This window comes from Kwoniella europaea, chromosome 1, assembly GCF_036810445.1.
Source record: "Kwoniella europaea PYCC6329 chromosome 1, complete sequence".
Classification (NCBI taxonomy): Eukaryota; Fungi; Basidiomycota; class Tremellomycetes; order Tremellales; family Cryptococcaceae; genus Kwoniella; species Kwoniella europaea.
In genome coordinates this window covers 6,458,012-6,479,969 of record NC_089487.1, presented here as the reverse complement: position 1 = coordinate 6,479,969, position 21,958 = coordinate 6,458,012, and the positions used below count along the sequence as shown (strand labels likewise).

Sequence of the window (21,958 nt, the reverse complement as noted above, 5' to 3'; positions counted from 1 at the left end):
TATCCTTTGTCTAATTAGTCCCATGTTCATCAACAATCAACAATATAATCATCGTCTATAGCACCTAATCTCGCCCAAATGCATATATAATACACTGTGTATCGGTAAGTAAGTGGTCAGATCTGACACAGCTTGCGATCGTGCACAGAAGGATGAAACCGGGAAGATTTGAAGATCAATTCCAATATTTGATTTTGATCCCTGCTACCTCGGCTTCTAGCTCATCTCGCTCTTGTCCATCTTTACCTTGTCCGGCATCAGTGATATCATAAACATTTTTGAAGATGTGCTTTTGACGCTCTTTCACCCATGCTACGGTAAAAACTCTTCAAATCAGCATCTGGCTGAATTATACTATGTATATAAAGTGATCATCACGCGTCAGAGAACTTACTTCCTACGTCCAAAGGATCCTTCCTCTCTTCAAGTGACTCATATACACCTTCGCGCTTCAATAATGGGCTGTCTTTGACAACTTCCACTAGAACATTATTATTGGGTCTGATGAAGAATAGTACTCCCAATCGATCCAGATGCCTTTGGTCAGCGGGAGGTACTGATACACGATGAATGGAAGACTTGAAGTATCGTCCAGATAACAAAGAGAGGGTATCGGCCTGGAAGGAAGTTTATGCAGATGAATGTCATGGTCACAATACTTCTCAAGTGAGATCAGCTTACGATGTTAACAGTGATCTGAATTGCTTAAAATATCAGCTCTTGTACTACAATTATAACTCAGGGAGAGTAAACTTTCCGACTCACAGTACCTTTTACAGGCCTCACCCATCTATACTTCCCATCATTATTCAGCACTTGAAGACCAGCCACCGGCTGTCGGAAGAGTAAAGTGATGGATCCCAGATCGGTATGTCCAGCTGCATAGCAGATTGGTCAATGTCGAGTCTGCGGCCCGTATATACTCTGTCACTCACTGGAATAAAGCTCTTGAGCCTTCTTGTTAACATCTTTATCTCGAGCTGTATACAGCATATATCGAAGATCTGTATTTAAATGTTCAGCGACCAGTCAACATTAGATAACATCTTCAGGTCGCTCGCTCAGAACAGTCAGATGAGTTGATGACTTACGATCTTCACCTCTCGTCTCGTAGTTATGGCGTTTTACGAAATACTCTTCATCCGCCAATTCAAGGACCAAGGCAAAAATGACCAGAAGTCTTTCGATCACATTACGATGGATGGCCTTGGCGAAATGCTCGATTGTATCCCAATTGTCCTGGACTGGTCGAGGATGCGCTTCTTTGCCTGGGAAATGTGAGGTGAACTTCGGTATGTTATCTAACACATACGAGATATTAGTCTGATGATTCTCACAGACGGATTTGCTCGGTGAGTCGAGCAAGCAGTGACTTACAACTTTGGATGTTGTGCTTAGGATCATACTCATCAACATCAGGTCTAAAACAGATTCGAATGATATTTCAGTGACCGGACGGTCATGCAGCACGTGATCAATCAAAGTAAGATCGGTCTCACTCACTCATATACAGCAGGACCTGTGTATCCATTGTACGAGAATGCTTTGGTATCTGCTCCATATTTTACTTTCTCACCTGAACACAGATCAACGATCAATAACCATCCTCGCGTTGAACTCGCTGAAACTGTAGACGTCCAAAGACACTTACTCAGCGGTAAATCGAAGATTTGTTTACCGATTGAAAATTGATAATCAACCTCTTCTTGGGATAGTCCAAAATTCGATACGTAAAAGAACCTATATCCCCAAATGAAGCGCAGGAGATACAGTATCTTTCAATCAGCTCCAATTTACTTGGGGACAGAGAAAGCCTTCTTACCCAACGTTATGTACCGCATATTTTAACTGTTTGGACAACGCTTCTTTCCCGCCCGGGTGGTCAAATGTGGATAGATCGAGGTTCACGAGCTCTGCCCAATCAACTGTATGTAAAGCACAAAACGTTAATGAGTCTGTGAACCTGGTGCGCTATACGACCAGATCATGTTGTGTGCCACTCACGCGACTCAGTTGTCTCTGGGGTAGTCGAATATGGCTCATATAACTTCTTGGTCGTGACAGCTGACGGGGCTTGAGGTTGGGAGTCAATTATGGACATTTGGCTTTGCTCTTGTGTGATAGATGTCTGGATACTGAAACTGTAAAAGCAATGTCCGTAATTTCTACTCAAGGATGAATACATGCGTGTTGTATATGGGTTGCAACCAGTCCACGGATCTTCCTCGCAGGTATTAGGTTGTCAGCACCATGCCTCTCTGCTGGAAAAGCGGTGCTTGTAAAAAGCATATCCATCCTTATCTATTCAAGCGGCTAATTGAGTGAAAGGTTATTGCGTGATTCATCATCATCGTTGATCTTCTGTTGTCGAGTACGGGTGAAAAGGATTTCGGATTCACGGATTAGACCGATAAAATGGTGCGGTTTTTATTTTTAGCTTTTAGACACCACGTTGACTTGGCAATTTCAACCTAGACGCTCGGGCCACTTCGACAACTGGCGTGCTCCCCCTTCTCGTTCTGTTTTGCGAAGTCCGTTATTGGTTGTTCGTGAGCATTCTCCGAGGCGCAGTCATTGGTCATTCACGGACTAGCTACGATGCCTTCTTCCAAAGCCCATCTGTACGAAGTGGTCACGGTTCCCCGAAGTACAGGTCGAGCACGACATACCGTAGATGAATCACGCAAAACCTTTTTTCCATAATGTCTACTAATAGTTTTTATTCCGAATATTTGGGACGGAAAACATCCAAAGAATTTTGAGGTTTGGGTAAAGACCATATAAAGCATGACTGAGTGTGACAAGATCGACAAGAAGGGGATAGAACACTAACAGTTGGGACTAACGAACATATATCGTTTTGATAACTTGTCACTAAACTTGGTGTCAGAGTAATTTGGTAACATGGCCGCAATTGATACCTCACAACATGCGAAAGACGAAAAGGAGGTAGATGGTAAAAACCTCGCCGAGCTCGAAGACCCATTACTCAGCCTCGATGGGGATGAAGCAGGACAGGTGGGTTTTCCCTCAGCTCTTTAGAGGTGAATCGCAAGTTGACTCCAGATGACAACGTGTCATAGTTTCTGAGAAGTGTCAATAGTCAGAGTGTAATTGATCAAGCCACAGAAACCGATTATAAAGCACTGGTACGAAAACTCGACAAGAGGCTGATTCCTATCCTTTTCTTCACCTACGCTTTGCAATGTATCGATAAGAGTTGTCTTGGGTGAGTGGGAGCCCCGTTCGCAACCTCGAAAAATCCCTCCATGCTTGCCCCAAGATTTGTATTGATACATCACGGTGCCACAGGTATGCAAGTGTGTTTACCCTCTCCAAGGATCTGGGATTGAAAGGCAAACAATAGTGAGTAGTCTGCTCGTTAGTCGAGCCCAAGAGTATATCCTCACTTATGTGATATATTCAGCTCCTGGTTATCCTCTTTGTTCTATTTTGGTTATCTCATCTGCGAATATCCGACCACCCTGTTGTCGCAAAAATTCCCTCTTGGTAGATTCATCGGTTTGGCTATTGTTGTAAGTGATCTGTCTACCTCTACCAGTTTCGTTGCTGCCACACACTGATCTCGAATATATCCAGGCTTGGGGTGGAGTCCTCATTGCCACGGCTGGTGCCCACAACTTTGCAGGTATGGCGGTATTGAGATTTATCCTGGGCGGTTTCGAATCCCTCATCACCCCTACATTCATCTTGATCGTGAGTGGATGCCCTTTGTGACAAAGGGAGAGCGGACCTGACCTGGATATAAAATTCAGAACGGAATGTACTACACACGAAAAGAGCAGGTGCTCAGAACAGGAGCTTGGGCCGCTGCCAATGGGTTTGGATGTGAGTTTCTTCCAAAGCCAGTGCCATCAATGGGTAGTCGCTATCGTCTGGTAGTTGACGAATGACGTGTTCAGCTATGGTTGGGGGTATCATTGCTTTTGGTATGGGTCATGTCAACACTGGTATCTCGGGTTGGAAGGTGAGTGTGTCATTGGCAGGTCCTGCCAGGCGGTTATGTAGTTATGGCTGACGGGTAATCCATATGATCAGTGGATCTTCGTAATCAATGGTATGTGTATAGGTTGGGTTTCCAATATCATGTCGGTGTAGCTGATCCCGATGTCATTCTAGGTTTGATCACTGTGATATGGGGTAAGTTAGCACTCATCGATGTTCTGACCACATTGCTCTTGGCTCATTATCTCTGTCTCATACAGGTGTCTTGGTCTTCCTCCTGCTTCCACCTTCTCCGATGCATGCCAAGTTTCTCACGGAGAGTGAGCGGGTGTTGGCAGTACATCGAATTAGAAGCAACAATACCGGAATTTTAAATCGACATTTGAAGTGGAGTCAAGTAAGTCCGTGACTCCATCTCATGATGGCACTGCACCATATTCAAGACACCCAAACTGACGATCAGTATATATCCTCAGGTGCGAGAAGCTTTGAATCCCTTCGAAGATCCTCAAGGTTTACTGTTGTTCCTGGTCATATTCTGTAACGAGGTACTGAAGTGAATCACTTTCCATCTTTACTTCCTTGACGCAATACGTACCATTGCTCACGATGAATCACTTCCCTGCAGTGGTGGTTTCGGTGCGTTTGGAACACTCACCATCCAAAGCTTTGGCTTTAACTCTCTCCAGTCCACTCTTATTTACATTCCTCAAGGATTCATCAACATGATCTGTATTCTGTTCGGTGGATGGCTTGCTCATAAAACCCCCAATGGCCGGATCTACGTTTCCATCGGTATGCTGGTACCTACCTTTATTGGATTGCTCTTGCAGATCGTGCTCCCCCGTTCGAACGTGGCGGGTCTACTGACAGGAGGTGAGTTCAACCTTGGTAACATCAGTTCGCTCAACACACTGATACTGCGCTTAGTATATCTGTTCCCGCCCTTCGCTACTTGTCTGTTCATCTGCCTCTCCTTACCCGGAGTCAACAGTTCGGGCTATACCAAACGAATCACATTGTCGTCCTACGCGTTCCTAGGGTACGCTTTGGGTAATATCAGTGGACCATTCATGGTGAAAACCGGAGAAACTCCCGCCTACAGATCAGTATTTGTTGCCGATATCATCTGTATTGCTCTTCAAGGTGAGCACATCGGTTTCTAAGTGATTCCACGATAGCTGATGAAGGCAAATCAGCTGTCTTCTTGGTGATCCTCCGTATCTACTATGTCAGAGAGAACAGGAGGCGAGACAAACTCTTAGCGGAAGGTCAGGTTCAGAACAGCCCGGACGACGAGTTTGCCGACAAAACCGATCTTCAGCTTCCTGGGTTCCGATATGTGGTAAGTTCACACTCGATCTGCAAAGATGTATCCGGATCTTGCTGACTATGGACGAAAGCTTTAACGCGACTGTGTTGCGAATTCGCCATTTGGCTGATAATGAGTGGCTAGATCAAGTGACAGAACAGATCCCAATTACATGGATTAATAGCCACTGAGCTGCTGAAGACAATATCTGTGATTATCGATACCCATGACGTGCATGAAGGGCGGCGCATTGTACGATCCCCATCGCTCGCTCGGATGGCTGAAAAAGTATGCGCCCGAGTTGGTGTTATAAGCTGTATTTGACTACCTAGTTGAGAACTGAAGATAAAGTCAGAAAGCTTACCCTTATATCAAGCCCCACTCCATGTTCTCCCAAGTACCAGTAGAATCAGTAGGGTTATCTTGTAAGAATGAGAAGTCGAAATTTGGGAGCATTGAGTTGGGGTCGAAATCCAGATCGAAATTGAAGTCGAACATAGTGCTTGATCCATTCTGCTGATTTTGCTGATTATCGTCTATCTCGCGAGAGTCCTGGATCAGCCATATTCCTCAATTCGCTTAGCCTGTTATTGAGCTCACCGTTCCCGGTTGGAGATAATCTCTTCCGAACTTCTTTGAAAAAGTGATCGACATCCAGATTGTATCTATCACCTCTCGCATTCGCAGCCTGCCGAAACTCGTCCGCGGTATTCAGTAAAGCCATTATAGGCGGTAACAACTCAGCAAATGTGCCCACGCAGATCCGCTGAGATTGATAGAAGACCTCTTCGAAGGTGAGGTCCTGCACGATGGAATCAACGGCCAAGACGATTACTGAGCCCATGATCCAACGCTTGATGAAGCTGCTTGGCGTGGATGTCAGCTCCGATGGACCATTCGGCGCAGTCGCTAAGTCAACTTACGAAGGTCTGAGATGCGGGTATACGGCCATTGCTACTTGTACTCTCAGGAGCGACTTTGCACTACTCACGCAAGCGTTACTCGAAAACCTCCATTCGGGTGACCGATATCCGCGCAGAAGTGTGGGTCGATGTAGACGAATCAGCCTATAGAGAATACCTATTTTCATCGAGAGATCAGCTGCATTCGATATATGTCTCATGAGTAGGACATACTGCAATGCAAAGTCCTCATCATCCCTGAGAAAAATGACATCAGCTTCCACTAGTTGTCATCCCATATTCGCAGGTCTTACAGCTTGTCTGTGCATCCAGTAGGGACGGGATGAGATCTAAGAGCTTTTCCAGAGCAGTGCTGTACGTGATTACTTGATGAAAAGACATGATCTCTGTAATTCTCGTCCATCAACTGAGAATCCCTTACAGACGTATGAGCACTCACGGTTCGAGGTGAAGCTCCTGATGGTATCTACAAGAGTGCTTCCGATCTGCATTTGCCTGATCAACTTCGAATCACCTTCTAACCACTTACCCTTGATAAGCTGGCTTCAGTCATCACGGTAATAGATTTCTCCGAGGGCCCGTCAGAATGTTCATAATCTTGATCATCGTTGTTGGATGGAAGGGATGCGCCGTCTTGATGGAGATTAGCGATGTCTGATATGCACATCTTCATCGCTTACCGTTACTTGCCAGCCTCCATAGGCCGGGTCGTTTGAATATTGTACCATCCATAAACTTCAACAGGTGATACAGTTGTTTGCAAATTTCGACCTTATGCCTAGGCTGTAAATCGGACAGCGCCGGGTCATCCGCAGCAGAAAATGATAACGAATCTTTCAAGCTGTCCAGTCCTAGCCACTGGGCGGTAGTTATCGCACTATCGAGGTGTCGGAGGGCAATGCTGGATTGTTCTGTGGAATGGCCAAAGTGCTGGAATGTCAGCGTCTGACATGATCCACCCAAACTCACGAAGAGGAACAGTATGTAAAGAATCGATACCTAAAATTGATCCCTGTTCAGTAATGTTCGAAGTAGGATTTCGGACTGTAGGCGCACCTGGATGTGTCCTACTTGGGGCTTTGATAGGTAATCAGATTTGCCAAGAGCCTTGATACTAGCATGGTAGAGGGTAGTGGGAAGATAATTAGAATCGGCATTGATATCAGAGATGATATGATCTTGATCGGCACTGGCGAATTCGACGGCCATGGCTAAGACCTGTTGTTGGAGTGCTTGCTCAGGATAGCGCCAAGACTATGCATAAAGCTGGACTCACCATCAAATATAGAGCGAACCATAACGGGTCCAATTCCAGCTCCAATTTATCTAATGTCAAAGTACTATATTGGCGCATCTGTATTTCGAAAGCTGGACGAGCGATAGCCTGAAAGGATCAACCCTCTGTGTTTAGATACCGTACTTACATGCCACGAGGAATTTATGGGACCATCAAAGAAGACCTCTGCTAGCTTTTGCGATATTGGTGAGTTGGGCAGTAATTGTGGAAGAACGGTGATGAGATCCGGGTCGAACGAAGCACTGCTGAATAAAGAGGACAATGGGAACGTAGAAGGTGTCTGCGGTTGATGCACCTGATTGAAAGGTGATCCCAGAGTCTCTGTTATTCCTGGACGGATTCCTGGTCCAACAATGAGATGTTCTAGATCGATAGCTGCTGATTCTAGACTATTACCTGAGGTTGTCCCGTCCTGATGAGCAGATGTGGGTGCTTGAGAGATCTGGGATTGTGATGGGAGGTTGTGGCCCAGGGTGTCGATGAGCTTTTCGAGTCGATTAATCTGCTCTTTGAGAGCAGATATCTGGTCGATATCCTTGGAGGGCGTATGATCCCGTCCACCTTCACGGAGCTCACTACCAAGCAGTGATCAAACATGACACCTACCGATGACAAGCAGATGAAAACGCTCACCTCTCCATTCCTTCCCATCGACAGTCCGCAGGCTTCCCTCTACGTACGCATGAGTCACAGGGGATCTTTCCCAGTGCTGAGCACTGGATGATATGATGAATATGAGCATGATGAGTAAGTCAGCCATATCATCACGTGGACTCGACTCACCTTGGTCTTCCTCCTCTTACATTCCGTACAACTCAACGCCCTCCTAGCTGGTCTCTCTTCTGCGGTGGTGGTTTTTCGTTTTTTATTTGCGCTGCTCGGTGGTTCCGTTGGGTCACCGGAGGATCCTGACGGGTTTGTCATACTAAGGTGCATGGTTCTGATTGATGAGTAAAGGATGAAGGGCAACAAGTGAAGTAGGTGCTGATGATATACATGAGGCCAAGGTAAACATAGCAAACGTGCCTGAAATGGGAACTCCGTAAGTGGTGGCGGAATTTCCGCGAGGCATCACATGCATTTACCATGATCAACTAACAATCCTTCACGAAGAAAAGGTATAAATACTTGACGGAATTGAAGAACGACGTAACATCATCATACCAATCATTCAGTCACTTACATCGAGCACTTCTCGCAGACGAACTCAACAATCTCACATTCTTAACGATGTCTTCTGATCTCAAAATCCTTATCCTAGGTGCTTCCGGATATATCGGAGGTGAGCGGGATGCCACTAGGAGTGGCTTTGGGAATCAAGCTGATGATCATATATGCATAAAGGTACTTTGTTGGTCGATCTTGTCAAAGAATATAAACCTAGCAATATCACCACCTTAGTTCGAGAGGATACTAAGAAGTCTTTGCTCGAACCTTTGGGAGTCAACGTGGTAGTTGGAAATGTCGAAGATGCCACTTTCCTTCAAGGTTTAGCCTCTCAGTACGATGTGATTGTCAACTTTGCGGTTCCATTTGCTGGAGGAGACGCGTCTATCCAGGCTTTGGTCGATGGACTCGAGCAGAGAGCTTCTTCTGGATCTACTAAGGTCAAACCCGTTCTTCTACAAACTTCCGGTACTGGTTCAATCATGTATGGTAGTAATGGTGAGACTGGTAAAGATGTTTGGAAAGTAGGTCATCGTCTACTCACACAATGATCGACATCTGTTCTGATGGGAAGCTTGATAGGACTCTGATCACGAAAGGTGGGAAGCTCTGCCCGATACCGCCTTCTTCCATAGTGGCGATAGAATGTACGTAGCTTGGCATTTTTGCTTAAGGACATTCATTGACCTGAACATCACAGTATCGCTAGAGCTGCCGCTCGAGGAATCATTTCAGCATATATCGTCATGTCACCCACGGTATACGGTCAAGGTACTGGTCCAGGTAACAGTGAGCCTTTCACCCTCACGCACATCACCGGAGCTGATCAATTGTTGCAGAGCTGTCCCTTCAAGTCCCCGCTTATGTCCGATATGCCAAACGAGCTGACCAAGCAGCCTACATTGGTAAAGGGGAGAACATCTGGGGAAATGTAGGTGTATCGACGGAACCTGGCAGGGATACCCATGCTGACCATGGTTACAGGTTCACGTCCAAGACCTTACCGACCTCTATGTTCTTCTGATGAAACACTCGCTATCCAATTCGGAGTCTACTAAAGCCACAAGCGAATCTCACGGATGGTCCAATCTCATTTACGCCGGTCTGAACCAACATACTTGGGGGCCCATCATCAAGCTCGTGGGTGATCAATTGCACGCTAGAGGCGATATCGCCAATCCAGGAGCGAAAAGCATCGAAGATGGACAAGGAGATATGTACATGTTCGGTACCAATTCTTTCATGGAGATCAGTGAGAAGGCGAAAGCTCTGGGATGGAAGCAGAGACAACCTAGTCTTGAAGATGCGATCAAGCTCGCTCTTCCTGTTCGTGATTAGGTACTTGACAGATACATCGAGATTTTTGTAGATAGGATTCTATCACTATGCAAGCTGTTTTGTCGCTTATAGGAGGATAAACTCTACTCAGCATCCGGACACATTCATTCAGATATCTACATATAACACACTACTTTCTAGGCAATGAGGAGCTTTAGACCTACTGAAATTTCATGCTTGGTTTCTTCTTCTTTCTACAGAGCGTATATCACCAATACTAATTATACAATTCCATCTCTGTCATCCAAAAGCGAAGAGAGACAACCAAAAGAAAGGTAAGGTAAGAATGATATGAATCACCGGTAATGTCCTGGATCATACATATAGTAATCACGACCATCTAAACCCCATCAAGTCAAATTTGAATATCAAGGCTTGCACCAGTTACGCAAGGGTGGGTACGTGTCCCGGAACCGGCTCATGCTGGACCACCGCTCTCTCCTCATCATCCAGCACAGTCTCACCCTGAGCAACACCTTCAACATGTTCAATTTCGGCTTTCTCATCATGATCGAAAGCTTGCTTCTCCGTACCGATCTCGACAGCCTCGTGAGTGATTTTGACTTTGGTAAATTGTCGAGTTGGGACTTTGTTGGCGAAGAGGATATCCAGCTCGGCGAATGAGAATCCACCAGTTTCCGGTAGACGGAAGAATGTCCAGGTGAGACAGACGAGATTACATCCTAGCCAAAAGTATGCCGACTAGTTCGCAAGAAGTCATCAGCAACAGTATCATGAGTCGTCCAAAGGGTATATGTAGAGGATGAGGTTGTTCAAATTAGACTCACCTTGGCACCCCAGTTCCACGCTGTGGCAGTGACCATTCTAGCTCTAAGTTGCGAGCCAATGATAGCACTGACTACATATACGAATCTACCGAGTACAATAGATCTACTTCGAAGTCTTGATGCAGGAAGCTCTCCCACGATGGAATAACCTGAATAAAGAGACCAAGTCATTGTCATTTGGGTGTTTTCCTTTGTCATTCCAGATATATACTTACAGACTGGTCCTAGGGAGAAGTGGAAAAGCAAATTGATGATGATCATCAAAGCACCCATAGCGTTAAGTCGAGCATTGGTTTGAGGAATGGTACCGAGAATACCGATAGGTAACAAACAGCAAGCTTCGAGGGCAATACCAGCAATGTAGATTGGTCTTCGACCAGTCCATCCGAGAGCGACCCATGAGCTGTAAGAGCAGTCAGTACTGTATGGCAAAATCACGCATCCACATCGGACTTACATAGCAACACCGACAATCGCCATAGCGGACAGTACCAAGTTCATGTTAAACGCGCCAGTAGTAGACATACCAGCGTTTTCCAGCCTGAAAGGGGAATTAGTGTACGACTTGAGCATGGCATACCGTACTTACATTTCAACGGTAAGACCAGTGATCATGTTTCCATTCCAAAGTTGGACCAACCACACGCCGAACATCTGTAAGTCAAAAGAGTATCAGCCGGGAGAATGTAGATCAGCAGGAATCGAGGTGCTCACAATCTCCGTTCTTCTCAGATTGACTCCTTTGAACATCTCTCCCCAGCTTCCACCTTTCGCATCTAGCTTCTCGAGAGAGTCAGTATGTTGCATGAACGCCACATATCCTTCAGCTTCTTTGTCGGCGTAAAATCCAGGTCTGGCGCATCGTTTGAGTACTTTCTCAGCATCCTCGAATCGACCCTTTCTCACTAACCACCAAGGACCTACACACAAGACAGGACATGTCAGTTTTCGCAATCTTTGCAAGATAGATTCGACGGAAGACCCACTTTCTGGAGCAAAGTAACACCCTAGAGCGAGAGGTACTGGCCAGACCCATTGTAAAGCGTAGGGCAGTCGCCAACCGTATTCACCAGAAATTTGGAGACAGGCTCGAAGAACTGTGTAACGGGGTCATTATAAAAACCAGTACGACAAGGTAAATGGACTCACCACCCGAAGCAATGAAACTTCCACCCCCAAATCCGACAGATGCGAAAGCGGATAGGTAACCTCGTAATTGTATCGGACAGATCTCAGCTGCGTAGGCGGTAGAGAGTGTTTCTGATCGATACCAGGGTGTCAGTTAGGTATCCGGTTTGAAATAGGGAGTGACTGCTTTGTCTGATTGAAGACCGTAGACTCACGGAACATTCCCCAAGGGATACCCATGGCCAATTCAGCGACCAGAAGCATATTCAAGCTGACCGCGAAGAAGGCCAGGAAAATTGTAAGAGTCATGAGAATCATACCGCCAATGAAGGTTTTCCTTGATCCATATCTTTCTTGTAACCAACCGTTCAAGAACAGCCCAATGATTTGGCCGACATAGGCGATATTGACCAAACCACTCTGGTAATTGGCAGGGATAGTAAGTTTACCATTTGAGCCTTTGGTTCCGAAAGAGTTGAGGAATGCAGGCAAGGCAAAGAAGGAGTTGATCTGAAGAAGGAATCAAATCTCTCAATCAGCTTGAGATTCCATATGATCTTGTAGGAGATGCTCACAATGGCAGTATCGAACCCTTCCATCAACAGAGCACTGGTCAGGAACACACTCCATCCAGCAGCTCTTCCATGATTTCTCCAAGCCTGGATGAAGCTCTCTTTCTTCTGTCTTTGAACTACTTCGTGACCGATACGGACGAGTTCAGGATCGAGGTGAGACACAGCTTGGAGCTGCTCTTCAGTCAATCTCACAGTCTCGGTAGCTTGGGTTTTGAAGGTGACGCCGACCATTGTATATGGAATTGTGAGTGATCAGATTAGTCAGGAGTCCCATGGGGGTCAATCCTTGGCATGCCTTTCACTTTATATAACTTGAATAGACGGTACAAAGACTGACCGAATGAGAATTGCGCTTTTGAGGGGTACCATGGGGTTCAATACGCTCTTGATCGCGATAGGGGTCCGCATACAATATCAGCTATCTATGTCCCGGCAGAATTTGCGGTGAGATGCTGCTCCGTGACCATGTATAAAGCAGTCATGTGAGACCGTTTAGGTGGATATTAGAGATCCGAAGTACAGCTATCGCTGAGAATACACGCTTCGACGTTGAGATGGTGCTATTAATAGCTTCACCTCTTGGCGGTCCGTAATCTTTCGAGCGGTCCGACGTATTTTAGTTCAATCTCGATCATGATGAATTGTGCCGTAACTGTTCACAAGGTCGGTCATTTCCGACAAGAGGACCATGTCATCAAGTGGGCAATTAGGGGGGCAGAGGGCGTGATCGCAAGGAATTGGCGAGGAATGATAGATTTTAGTCTTACTTGGACTGTACGTGATTACTCTGGTAAGCAGGACCCCCGCCAGGGATTGCGATACAGCTGCGAGTACCTGTTCCTCATGGGATCAAGTGGCGTATCTGTGGAAACCCGAATCATCAGAGCTTTTATGGTGATGTCAGTCCGCTCGTCAGTCTATCCCGAAGAGAGTGGTATTCGAATTCTCATGTCGGTATGTGTTTACCCCGCATTGACAATCAAACAAGCTGTAAACAATCTTTAGGCAATCCTGTAGGAAATATAGCGCATCTGCGCGGACCGTTTCTAACGAGCTGAAACCGTTTCTGAGCGGACGAGTCGATATTCACAGCCTCTCCACGAGCTAGCCCTCCCTTCATTATCGAATATTGAGATTGTCCTCGCGATGTATAGCGAGGAGCCACAATATCATTCAATTGGAGGTTCATTCGATTCAACATACGACTTGACTCTAGAGCAGTGCATCTGGTCACATCGATCTCGAGGTGAACGGATACCTTACAAAGTCCAGCCACCTGATGCACAAGCTGTGCCCTTCCTTGATATCATTGACTTTCTGTTGTCATCATCTGGGAACTTGGTCGTAAAGGCTGAGGTTGATGAAGAAACAGATTTATGCAACTTAATTGTAGAAGCCCTTTTGCCGGTGTATATAGGTGTAGAACGAGCAATCACGCTTTATGTTTGGCGTCAAATAAGCATATCCGTACTGTGACAAGTAATGACAAATCATTCAACCAAAGGTCCAGTTTGATACCACGAGTGAAGAGACGGTGGTACTGGTTAAACAGACGCAACCAGATCGAAACGCGAATAAAGGTTTGTCAAGTACGACTGGTCACATATCGCTCATGACACATTACACTGCATTCCTAATGAGCAATACAAATCTCACCAATACCAAATACAACGCAACCGGTGACTGTCGGCCCCGGAACGAGCTTTGTGTGAGGTACCCGGAGAATCCGGAACGGCCGAAAGGCAATCCCAGTTGCAGGGAGATGCTGCAGCAAGCATGAATACAAGTCATCCAATTCGCAAGGTTACTTATCCTCTCTACTCATTGTCTTTATCACAGTTAATCGCAATGTCCTCCTTACCCACTATCTCACCCTCAGGTAAACAGTCGCTTGATAAATTGTTGAAAGAAACGGTCGATCGAAGACATGTCCCAGCTGTTTTCTACGGTGCTACCAATGCGAAGGAGGAGATCTACTTCAATCAATATGGCGAGAAGACATTTGAGGATGAGTCATCTGGTCAGATAGACCCAGAAACCAGTAAGCACCTTGTATATCCTGATGTCCACATGAAGCTGATTCGAGAGAAATAGCTACGGAATGCTTCTCTCAAACAAAGCTTATCACGTGTGTACGTAGTCATGCTCTGATCGCGATTGAGATGAATTGCAACTGACTGCTCATGGATGTATAGATCGCAGCTCTTCAGCTCGTCGATCAGAAGGTCGTATCGCTAGACAGTGCGGAGGATGTAAAAAAGTATCTCCCTGAAATCACGGAATTGCAACTCTTGAAAGGATATGATGAGAACGATAAACCAATCCTCGCTTCACCGAAGAACAAAGTCACTTTGAGGATGTTGATGTCTCATTCTGCCGGTGAGCACAGACCTGATCTACCATTCTCTGTTCCTCTTCTAATCTGGATTATCCAATTCAAAGGTTTTACATACATGTTCGGCCCAAATGTTTTGTCCAAATGGCACGAGCAAAATCCCCTTCCTCCTCTGTTCGATCCCAAGGCGACAGTCAAGTCGCTCTGTACGCCATTTATCTACGAGCCAGGTACTTCTTGGACATACAGTCCCTCGATTGACTGGGTCGGAAAGTTGGTAGAGAGAGTGACAGGACTAGACCTAGAAGAGTATTTCCAGAAACACCTGTTCGAACCTTGTGGAATTACCACTTTGACTTTCTACCCTACTGAGGAAATCAAAAAACACAAAATGTGGATCTGTTACAGAGACGCAGAAGGAAAGGTACAGAAGATACCCGGGAACTTCGGTATGAATCGACCATCCGATGCGAAGGACGTTCCAAAAGAGCTGCTATCGGGTGGTGGAGGACTATACGGTACTCAGAGAGATTATCTTACCTTCCTTCGACATTTACTTCAATGTGATCCTAGCAGTCCACACCACTCGACCAAGCCACTCATATCGCCTGAATCGTGGAAAGAGCTTTTTACCCCCTCCATACCCAAGGGAGAAGGGTACGATGGCGTGGATAAGATAGTGGAGATGGTCACCAAACCTCAATACATTCATCCTGCCCCTACTACGGATAATGTCAATCATTCGGTTGGCTTCTTGTTAACTTCAGATGATTTCACGGAAGGTAGGAAAGCCGGAAGTGGTTGTTGGTCTGGAGCGGCAAAGACACAATTTTGGATTGATCCGAAAACTGGAATTGCCGTGAGTGATTGATTACATTCAAAATGATGTAGGACTGCCACAGTGATTTGTAATGCTTACCTCAAAGGGTGTTCAGGCCATTTGCGCGACTCAACTCCTTTCACCTTCGCCTGATCCTTGGTACGGCTCGTACGTCCAGTATGAGAGGGCTTTGTACGCCGCTCTGCAGTAGAAATAGGAAGGTAGACTAGAGTATAGGTACTACTGTATCTGGATTTTAAGGGACTTTGGTTGCTATGACGAGATTTTTGTGCGGTATGAAATGATGTTATAATAACTTGCGATGATTCGTCTGGGTAATCTGGAAGGATGATCATTCTGGATACATCACATGACATGATTTTGGCTACATGATTATGGTGAAATCTTGATTTGACTCTTTATAACGATGCCTTCCCTCTTGATTCGTACGGTAGGATAAGAACTATCGCTCCGGCAGCCAAAAATAGTGCACCACTCGTGTACACCGGTGCGGAAGTCTCCAAATTCGCGAACATGGCTATGATCGGGGCTACCGAGAACACGAATAATGAGCATACGTCTGTGACCGAGGACAAGGATCGATTCCTCCGTGGAGAACGGGAAGAGAGATGGACCTGTTGATTCCTGGAAGGAGGGATTACTCACCCATTATACCAAACACCCTATTTGCGGTAGCGGTCAAAGCATTTCCCGTCCCTCTATCTTTCGTGGGGAATATCTCGGGAGTATAAGCATAAAGTACAGCATACATCACATTCGAGAAGAACGAGTATAAGCAATCCCAGGCCAGGAGGGTATTCGAGTTTTTTGCCGTAGTGGACCCATAGATGAATATCCCAGTTAACAAGGTCGAGAGACATAGTGTGCCCTTACGACCAATCCATTTCACCTCGACAAGTAAACCACCCAGCATCGCTCCCGGCACACCCAGGACAGCGATGATGCATGCATTACGATAAGTGATGTAAGTGGATGAATCACCGAATTGAGCTCCTTTCGTAGCGAGTGTGTAGGGGATGAATGCGTTCTGTGTGTGTGATGATTGGAGGAGTCAGTTTATCTCCGATGACCAAGAGGAGACGAGACGATGTCTCTGACATTCCAATAGAGGCTGAATGACTCGAATGACCACAGATAGACATTGTACTCACATATAATGGGAAAGCGAGTCCGATAAATGCCCAAACCACCATGATTAGTGATGTGCTAAATGCTAATCTTCTAGTAGCAAACAAGGCTTTCACATGCTTAGCACTCAGCTTCTCCATCTTCCTCTTGATCGCAGCTGTGGCATCATGTTGATGTTCCGTGACGACTCCTCCCGTTATACCTTCACAAGCTCTCAGATCATCCACAGTAAGGTTAGAGTCCTTCCCATTCCGTCTAGCAACCTCATGTACGATCTTGACGGCATCTTCGTCACGTCCTTTGCCCATGAAGTACTTCGGTGATTCGTATATGTGAAAGATGAAGAATCTTATGAAGAACATGATCAAAGCTAGTCCACCCATGGTGATGATGAAGTACCTCCAACCCATATTCTTCGATCGAGTACAATCGGGATCAGTCTGTTGGCATGTGAGGTTTCCTAAGATTGGCCAAGCGATGAGTGTAGCGAGTAATTGCGCGAAGGCCCAGAATATTGATAGGACAGTGAGCAGGTATTGGTGTGATTGAGGTAAGAATTCAAGAAAGATAGCGCTGTCAACCGGGAGATTCCCACCCACCCCAAAGCCTGCGCCGCAAATGGGAGAACAAGAACGGAAGAAACATCAGCTAAATTAGGTTTTGGCGGACGCATGGGCCATACCACATCGAAAGATCGAATTTTTCGGAATGTGTCATTCACATATTCACATAACTCAAGAGAGAACAGTTGGGCTTACCGTAGAGAGCAACGAACGTCCCTGCAGCTCCGAAATTCGGACTCGAAGCTGCCAACATTCCAAATACACCAGTAACACCTAAGGTAAGGTTGAACCCCCATTTTCTTCCGAAGATATCACATCCAAACCCCCAAAAGACCGCTCCAGCTAGTAAACCAATATTCTGCGCTAGGGTAAGTAACGGTGGTCTCGAAGGGTGGAACTCGTTGGAAATTGGAGTAAGGATGAGCGATGTGACGATAGGCCATAAATTATCTTGAGCCCATCCGAAGCCAATGACGAAGAAGAGTTGCCATTGATATCGTCCCATACCTATATCTTGGATCTACCAAACGCCATCAAATCAGCTTGAACCATTGGGGTTGAGGAACAGTGGTGTCAAGATGAACATACGGCTCGATTAAGCACTCTCGCTTTGGCTGCGTATACTGGATCGACACCATCGATGGCAGCTTCATCCTCTACTACAGCAGCCGGGACGACCTTTTCATTCTGTTGTTTAGGACTGTTGGTATTGACCGTATCTATTTCAGTTGATGGTTGCTGTTGGGCCATATTGACTTATGTCCACTATAAGATGCTACAGTATATCTCGAATCGCTCTTTTTTTGCACAGAGTAAGACGGCATACCGAAAGATCTGATCTGCGGATTTTTATCTATTTGTCTACAATCGAGTAAAACTGGAACAAGGTTGTTTTCACATGTCTTATCAGAGCACCTCATCAGCACTCATATCTTAAGTTTGATTCATTCCAGATTTGTGATGTCATGCGGATTGATGTGCGACGTGACTTTTCTGATCTTTCGATTGTATCCCTCCTATCTGGCTACTGCGTCTAAACAGAGATCAACCGACATGAGGTAAACAGAGAGGTTACGTCACCCGAATAGAGCTAACCTCTTTTATACGCTTAAATCTTCGGGGCCGCTTGCTCATAGGAGACCTTGGTTTACGAGAGGTGGAGGAGAGACTTGAATCGATCTGGACCTGGAACCAGACTCTGTAATCCTCACTACCTAGGTTGGACGTTGAGTTCGTCAACCTATCCATGTAGAGTCGTTCTGACTCCCTTACTGATACAGACCACGCATGCACACATAGCGGGTCATACTCGTATGCATCAACGGCGCTGTCTGACACTGTACCAATCAAATGCCTCATTGCTACCGTGGGAAAGCTAACACCCAATATGCTGTGTTGTGGATGTGATGACGTGTGGGGTTGAGCATTCCTCACTCCTCACCCCTTCCCATCCCCCCGTACACAGCCTCACTGTTATCTATATCTACCCGTATCGCTCAATCATCCCATTCACTCAACTTCCCTTTGTTGTTCAACCTAGCTCATATTGCCACTCAATAACTCATCAGCATCATGGGATTCGCTTCCAAACTAGCTCAAGCAAACCAATTGGCAGGTGCAGCAGGCCTCATGTCAAACAAACCACCAGGTGCTTCCTACGGCGCACAGGGCGGATACGGTGTAGCTCAAGGTCAAGGTCAATCCCCCTATGGCGCTCCTCAACAAGGTCAATATGGTCAACAACAAGGTCAGTACGGCCAGCAACAGTCCGCGTACGGTCAACAGCAACAACAACCTGGCCAATATGGCGCACCACAACAGGGTCAATACGGTCAACAACCTCAACAAGGGTATGGTGCTCCTGCTGTTCCAGGTGGTAGACCAGGTCAAGCTCCAGGTGGGTATGGTCAGCAGTATGGTCAGTATGGTCAACAGCAACCTGCTTACGGTCAACAACCAGGGCAATACGGCCAACAACCAGGGCAATATGGCCAACAGCCTGGCCAATACGGTCAACAACCCGGGCAACATGGCCAACAACAACAACCCGCATATGGCCAACAACAGTCTCAATATGGTCAACAACCCGGTGGATATGGCCAGCAACCAGGTCAATACGGTGCTCCGGGAGGATACGGCGGAGCAGGAGCTGCACCTGGAGGTGGTGGTGTGAACGCTCAATACGTTTCTCAACTCTTGAGCCAATGTGTCAGAGATGTAAGCGAGATCTATCTTAAATCCTAATTTGTTTCCCGGTTCCTTCGCCCGTGGCACACCGAGTCATCTCATCAAGTCTTGCTGACCCCTCTCCCTCCATTCTCACTCCATCCTATAGCAACATCTCGAAGCCTTCTACCCTCCTCAAGCACTTGAACCGATCGCCCAACGAGTCGTTCAATCAGGCGCTCTACAACAACTCGCATCGAACTGGAAACTTCCCGTAGAGCTTGCCTCAGACTTGGTCAAGATCTCGCTCTTCGATGTCGTCGTCCTCATCGATGACTCGGGAAGTATGGCTTTCGAACAGAACGGTGAAAGGATCGAGGATCTCAAGATGTGAGTAATGCCTTGAATGGCATCACCGCAACGAGTCTGAATGCATCACATGCTGACTTGATACTCACCGCAGGATTTTGGGTAAGATCGCTTTCGCTTGCTCTCTCTTCGACCATGACGGGATGTGAGTCACTCGCTCCTACTTAAGATTACCGGTCGTGTAACGCTAATGACGCTTTGATCTACAGCCAAGTCCGATTCCTCAACTCTCAACTTCAAGGTAATAACATTAATAACGAGCAAGCCGCTTTACAACTTGTCCAACAAGTCAAATTCAGTGGTGAGCTCCATTTCTCTTTTGATTGCCCCGAAACCCTTCATCGAGCTCATGCTTGCCTCATCCTGTACATAGGCCTTACACCGCTTGGTACATCCCTTGACCAGAAGATCCTCCAACCTCTTCTTTTGGGTCCTGCCAGGGCTAATGCTTTACAAAAGCCTCTCCTTATTATTGCTATCACTGATGGTAAGTCGGTTCGGTGTGCGTGTATACCGTAGTGGCAATACTTGACACGAATGAAAATCATAGGAGCTCCTGCTGGGGAATCAACCGATAAGAGTGGGTGTAATCTTTATCAGAACAACGACAATGATCAGAAGGCTGACCGACCCCCTGAACAGTCGTCCAAGTCATCACCAATGCCAATCATGAACTTCAACGAAGTCGATGTGAGTGGTCAAGCACGGTACTATAGAAAATGCAGCTGACTGGTGACGGTGCGGATGATAGACGGTCCCGATGCTGTCTCCTACCAGCTCTCTCAAGTTGGGAACGATAAGTCTGGTCAGTCCAGCTTCACTCCGTTGTCAGAGATCGAATCGCACCACAGAGCTGATGATACAGCGATGTACAGCTCAAAAGTTCTTGTCATCCCTTGACGACAACCCCGCGATAGGTTCTCTTATTGACCAGACTATGGATTACGAGTACGAGCAAGAACAAATGAAACAAAAGACTGGAGAAGACTTGAGTCCCGAGATGTGGCTTATGAAGTGAGTGCCAGCATGTATGGCGTATCCTACCGACTACATTAAGCATTCAAAGGTAATCGCTGATTTGTGTACTGCTGATTTAGGTTGTTGCTCGGTCCTATCGATACGTGAGTGTTCTATCGGTACACTTAGCGACCGCCATGAGTATGCTAACGTCATAATGTACAACGTCAGCTCCTACGACTCCAAGGACGAGACCAACGCTCCTCCCCGACGATATTAGGTGGACTGGTAAGAGGCTGCTTCGCTATAATATGGGAATGAAATGAACTATTCAGGACGAGAAATGGAGTGAAAACACTCAATTATGATTCGTAAAAGAATGTATTTACTTGTAGAGAGACGGACCAAGGACAAAGTCTTCTTGGATGACAGATATCAACAAATGGCCATGACAATTGCTTATCTGATCTGCGTATCTATATCTGTGAAAGCGGCCGCGAAGGCGGAACGCTGCAGTATATTGATGTCATCCAGCAATCTCAAGTTTTCGATCCGTTCAACGCCCACCCACTCGCAAGTGTGAACACATTTCATACCATAAGCCGCGGCGCATCACGATACGTGATTCAAAAATAGCACTCCGATCAACCGGATGATACCCAGTCACATGTCGTATACAGATCTCTGCTCTGCTTATCGGACCAACGGTAATGCACTAGCCATACCTTACCTGCTGTGAACGCCTCTTAGTTCGTATCAGGTAAACCCCATTCAGACGACACCGGAACCAATTACGACACATGGTCTCAGTGCTAAAACGCCTAAGCGATCCTAACCGCCGTCGGATCTCGTTTAGCTCGAACGAAGAGCATTGGTTGTTGCTAAATCCAGTTATTTTACTTGCCAGGAACCCCTCCGGCAAAACCGTTGAATATCTTTCTCCGACATCGCGGAACCCTTAATGGTACAATATTGTCCGGAATGAAAAATACGTTATCATCTTGAGGGATGGTCCAATGATAGCTTGCCATCGCTCATTAGATGTGTCGGTTACTTTTCATCCAAGATGGACTATTGACCCGGTTTCGTCTGAGAATGTACAGAT

At 46.3% G+C, this 21,958-nt stretch overlaps 8 protein-coding genes across 8 annotated transcripts; 4 read left to right on the top strand and 4 right to left on the bottom strand.

The window, feature by feature from the left end:
* Positions 1 to 175: 175 nt before the first annotated feature.
* V865_002466 (uncharacterized protein) lies at positions 176 to 2,101 on the bottom strand (the record flags this gene model as incomplete). The annotated part of the gene is made up of 10 exons (XM_066226267.1): positions 176 to 312; positions 395 to 617; positions 682 to 696; positions 766 to 878; positions 936 to 1,004; positions 1,092 to 1,332; positions 1,512 to 1,576; positions 1,652 to 1,740; positions 1,823 to 1,925; positions 2,005 to 2,101. 10 exons carry the CDS (start codon positions 2,099 to 2,101, stop codon positions 176 to 178), a joined length of 1,152 nt encoding a protein of 383 aa, XP_066082364.1.
* An 803-nt stretch (positions 2,102 to 2,904) lies between these two features.
* Positions 2,905 to 5,431, top strand: V865_002465 (uncharacterized protein; the record flags this gene model as incomplete). The annotated part of the gene is made up of 15 exons (XM_066226266.1): positions 2,905 to 3,018; positions 3,084 to 3,229; positions 3,313 to 3,366; positions 3,428 to 3,536; positions 3,601 to 3,717; positions 3,777 to 3,849; positions 3,924 to 3,988; positions 4,060 to 4,078; positions 4,141 to 4,161; positions 4,227 to 4,363; positions 4,443 to 4,522; positions 4,595 to 4,842; positions 4,897 to 5,112; positions 5,166 to 5,311; positions 5,423 to 5,431. 15 exons carry the CDS (start codon positions 2,905 to 2,907, stop codon positions 5,429 to 5,431), a joined length of 1,554 nt encoding a protein of 517 aa, XP_066082363.1.
* A 213-nt stretch (positions 5,432 to 5,644) lies between these two features.
* Positions 5,645 to 8,434, bottom strand: V865_002464 (uncharacterized protein; the record flags this gene model as incomplete). The annotated part of the gene is made up of 15 exons (XM_066226265.1): positions 5,645 to 5,814; positions 5,879 to 6,141; positions 6,202 to 6,358; positions 6,415 to 6,438; positions 6,495 to 6,587; positions 6,641 to 6,686; positions 6,731 to 6,834; positions 6,882 to 7,112; positions 7,171 to 7,200; positions 7,258 to 7,278; positions 7,392 to 7,419; positions 7,478 to 7,555; positions 7,626 to 8,073; positions 8,132 to 8,214; positions 8,282 to 8,434. The coding sequence occupies 15 exons, from the start codon at positions 8,432 to 8,434 to the stop codon at positions 5,645 to 5,647; spliced, it is 1,929 nt and encodes a 642-aa protein (XP_066082362.1).
* Positions 8,435 to 8,728: 294 nt separating this feature from the next.
* On the top strand, positions 8,729 to 10,003 carry V865_002463 (uncharacterized protein; the record flags this gene model as incomplete). The annotated part of the gene is made up of 6 exons (XM_066226264.1): positions 8,729 to 8,780; positions 8,843 to 9,189; positions 9,248 to 9,312; positions 9,366 to 9,454; positions 9,505 to 9,596; positions 9,650 to 10,003. The coding sequence occupies 6 exons, from the start codon at positions 8,729 to 8,731 to the stop codon at positions 10,001 to 10,003; spliced, it is 999 nt and encodes a 332-aa protein (XP_066082361.1).
* Positions 10,004 to 10,387: 384 nt separating this feature from the next.
* Positions 10,388 to 12,725, bottom strand: V865_002462 (uncharacterized protein; the record flags this gene model as incomplete). Its single annotated transcript, XM_066226263.1, has 10 exons — positions 10,388 to 10,705; positions 10,792 to 10,940; positions 11,007 to 11,194; positions 11,249 to 11,332; positions 11,381 to 11,445; positions 11,506 to 11,711; positions 11,778 to 11,888; positions 11,941 to 12,051; positions 12,135 to 12,429; positions 12,495 to 12,725. 10 exons carry the CDS (start codon positions 12,723 to 12,725, stop codon positions 10,388 to 10,390), a joined length of 1,758 nt encoding a protein of 585 aa, XP_066082360.1.
* Positions 12,726 to 14,342: 1,617 nt separating this feature from the next.
* Positions 14,343 to 15,860, top strand: V865_002461 (uncharacterized protein; the record flags this gene model as incomplete). Its single annotated transcript, XM_066226262.1, has 5 exons — positions 14,343 to 14,535; positions 14,589 to 14,626; positions 14,690 to 14,873; positions 14,937 to 15,688; positions 15,765 to 15,860. 5 exons carry the CDS (start codon positions 14,343 to 14,345, stop codon positions 15,858 to 15,860), a joined length of 1,263 nt encoding a protein of 420 aa, XP_066082359.1.
* Positions 15,861 to 16,068: 208 nt separating this feature from the next.
* On the bottom strand, positions 16,069 to 18,111 carry V865_002460 (uncharacterized protein; the record flags this gene model as incomplete). Its single annotated transcript, XM_066226261.1, has 5 exons — positions 16,069 to 16,199; positions 16,316 to 16,697; positions 16,822 to 17,405; positions 17,557 to 17,881; positions 17,950 to 18,111. The coding sequence occupies 5 exons, from the start codon at positions 18,109 to 18,111 to the stop codon at positions 16,069 to 16,071; spliced, it is 1,584 nt and encodes a 527-aa protein (XP_066082358.1).
* Positions 18,112 to 18,933: 822 nt separating this feature from the next.
* On the top strand, positions 18,934 to 21,133 carry V865_002459 (uncharacterized protein; the record flags this gene model as incomplete). Its single annotated transcript, XM_066226260.1, has 11 exons — positions 18,934 to 19,578; positions 19,697 to 19,917; positions 19,991 to 20,041; positions 20,106 to 20,197; positions 20,270 to 20,383; positions 20,447 to 20,476; positions 20,539 to 20,586; positions 20,648 to 20,701; positions 20,772 to 20,910; positions 20,994 to 21,017; positions 21,085 to 21,133. 11 exons carry the CDS (start codon positions 18,934 to 18,936, stop codon positions 21,131 to 21,133), a joined length of 1,467 nt encoding a protein of 488 aa, XP_066082357.1.
* Positions 21,134 to 21,958: the final 825 nt, after the last annotated feature.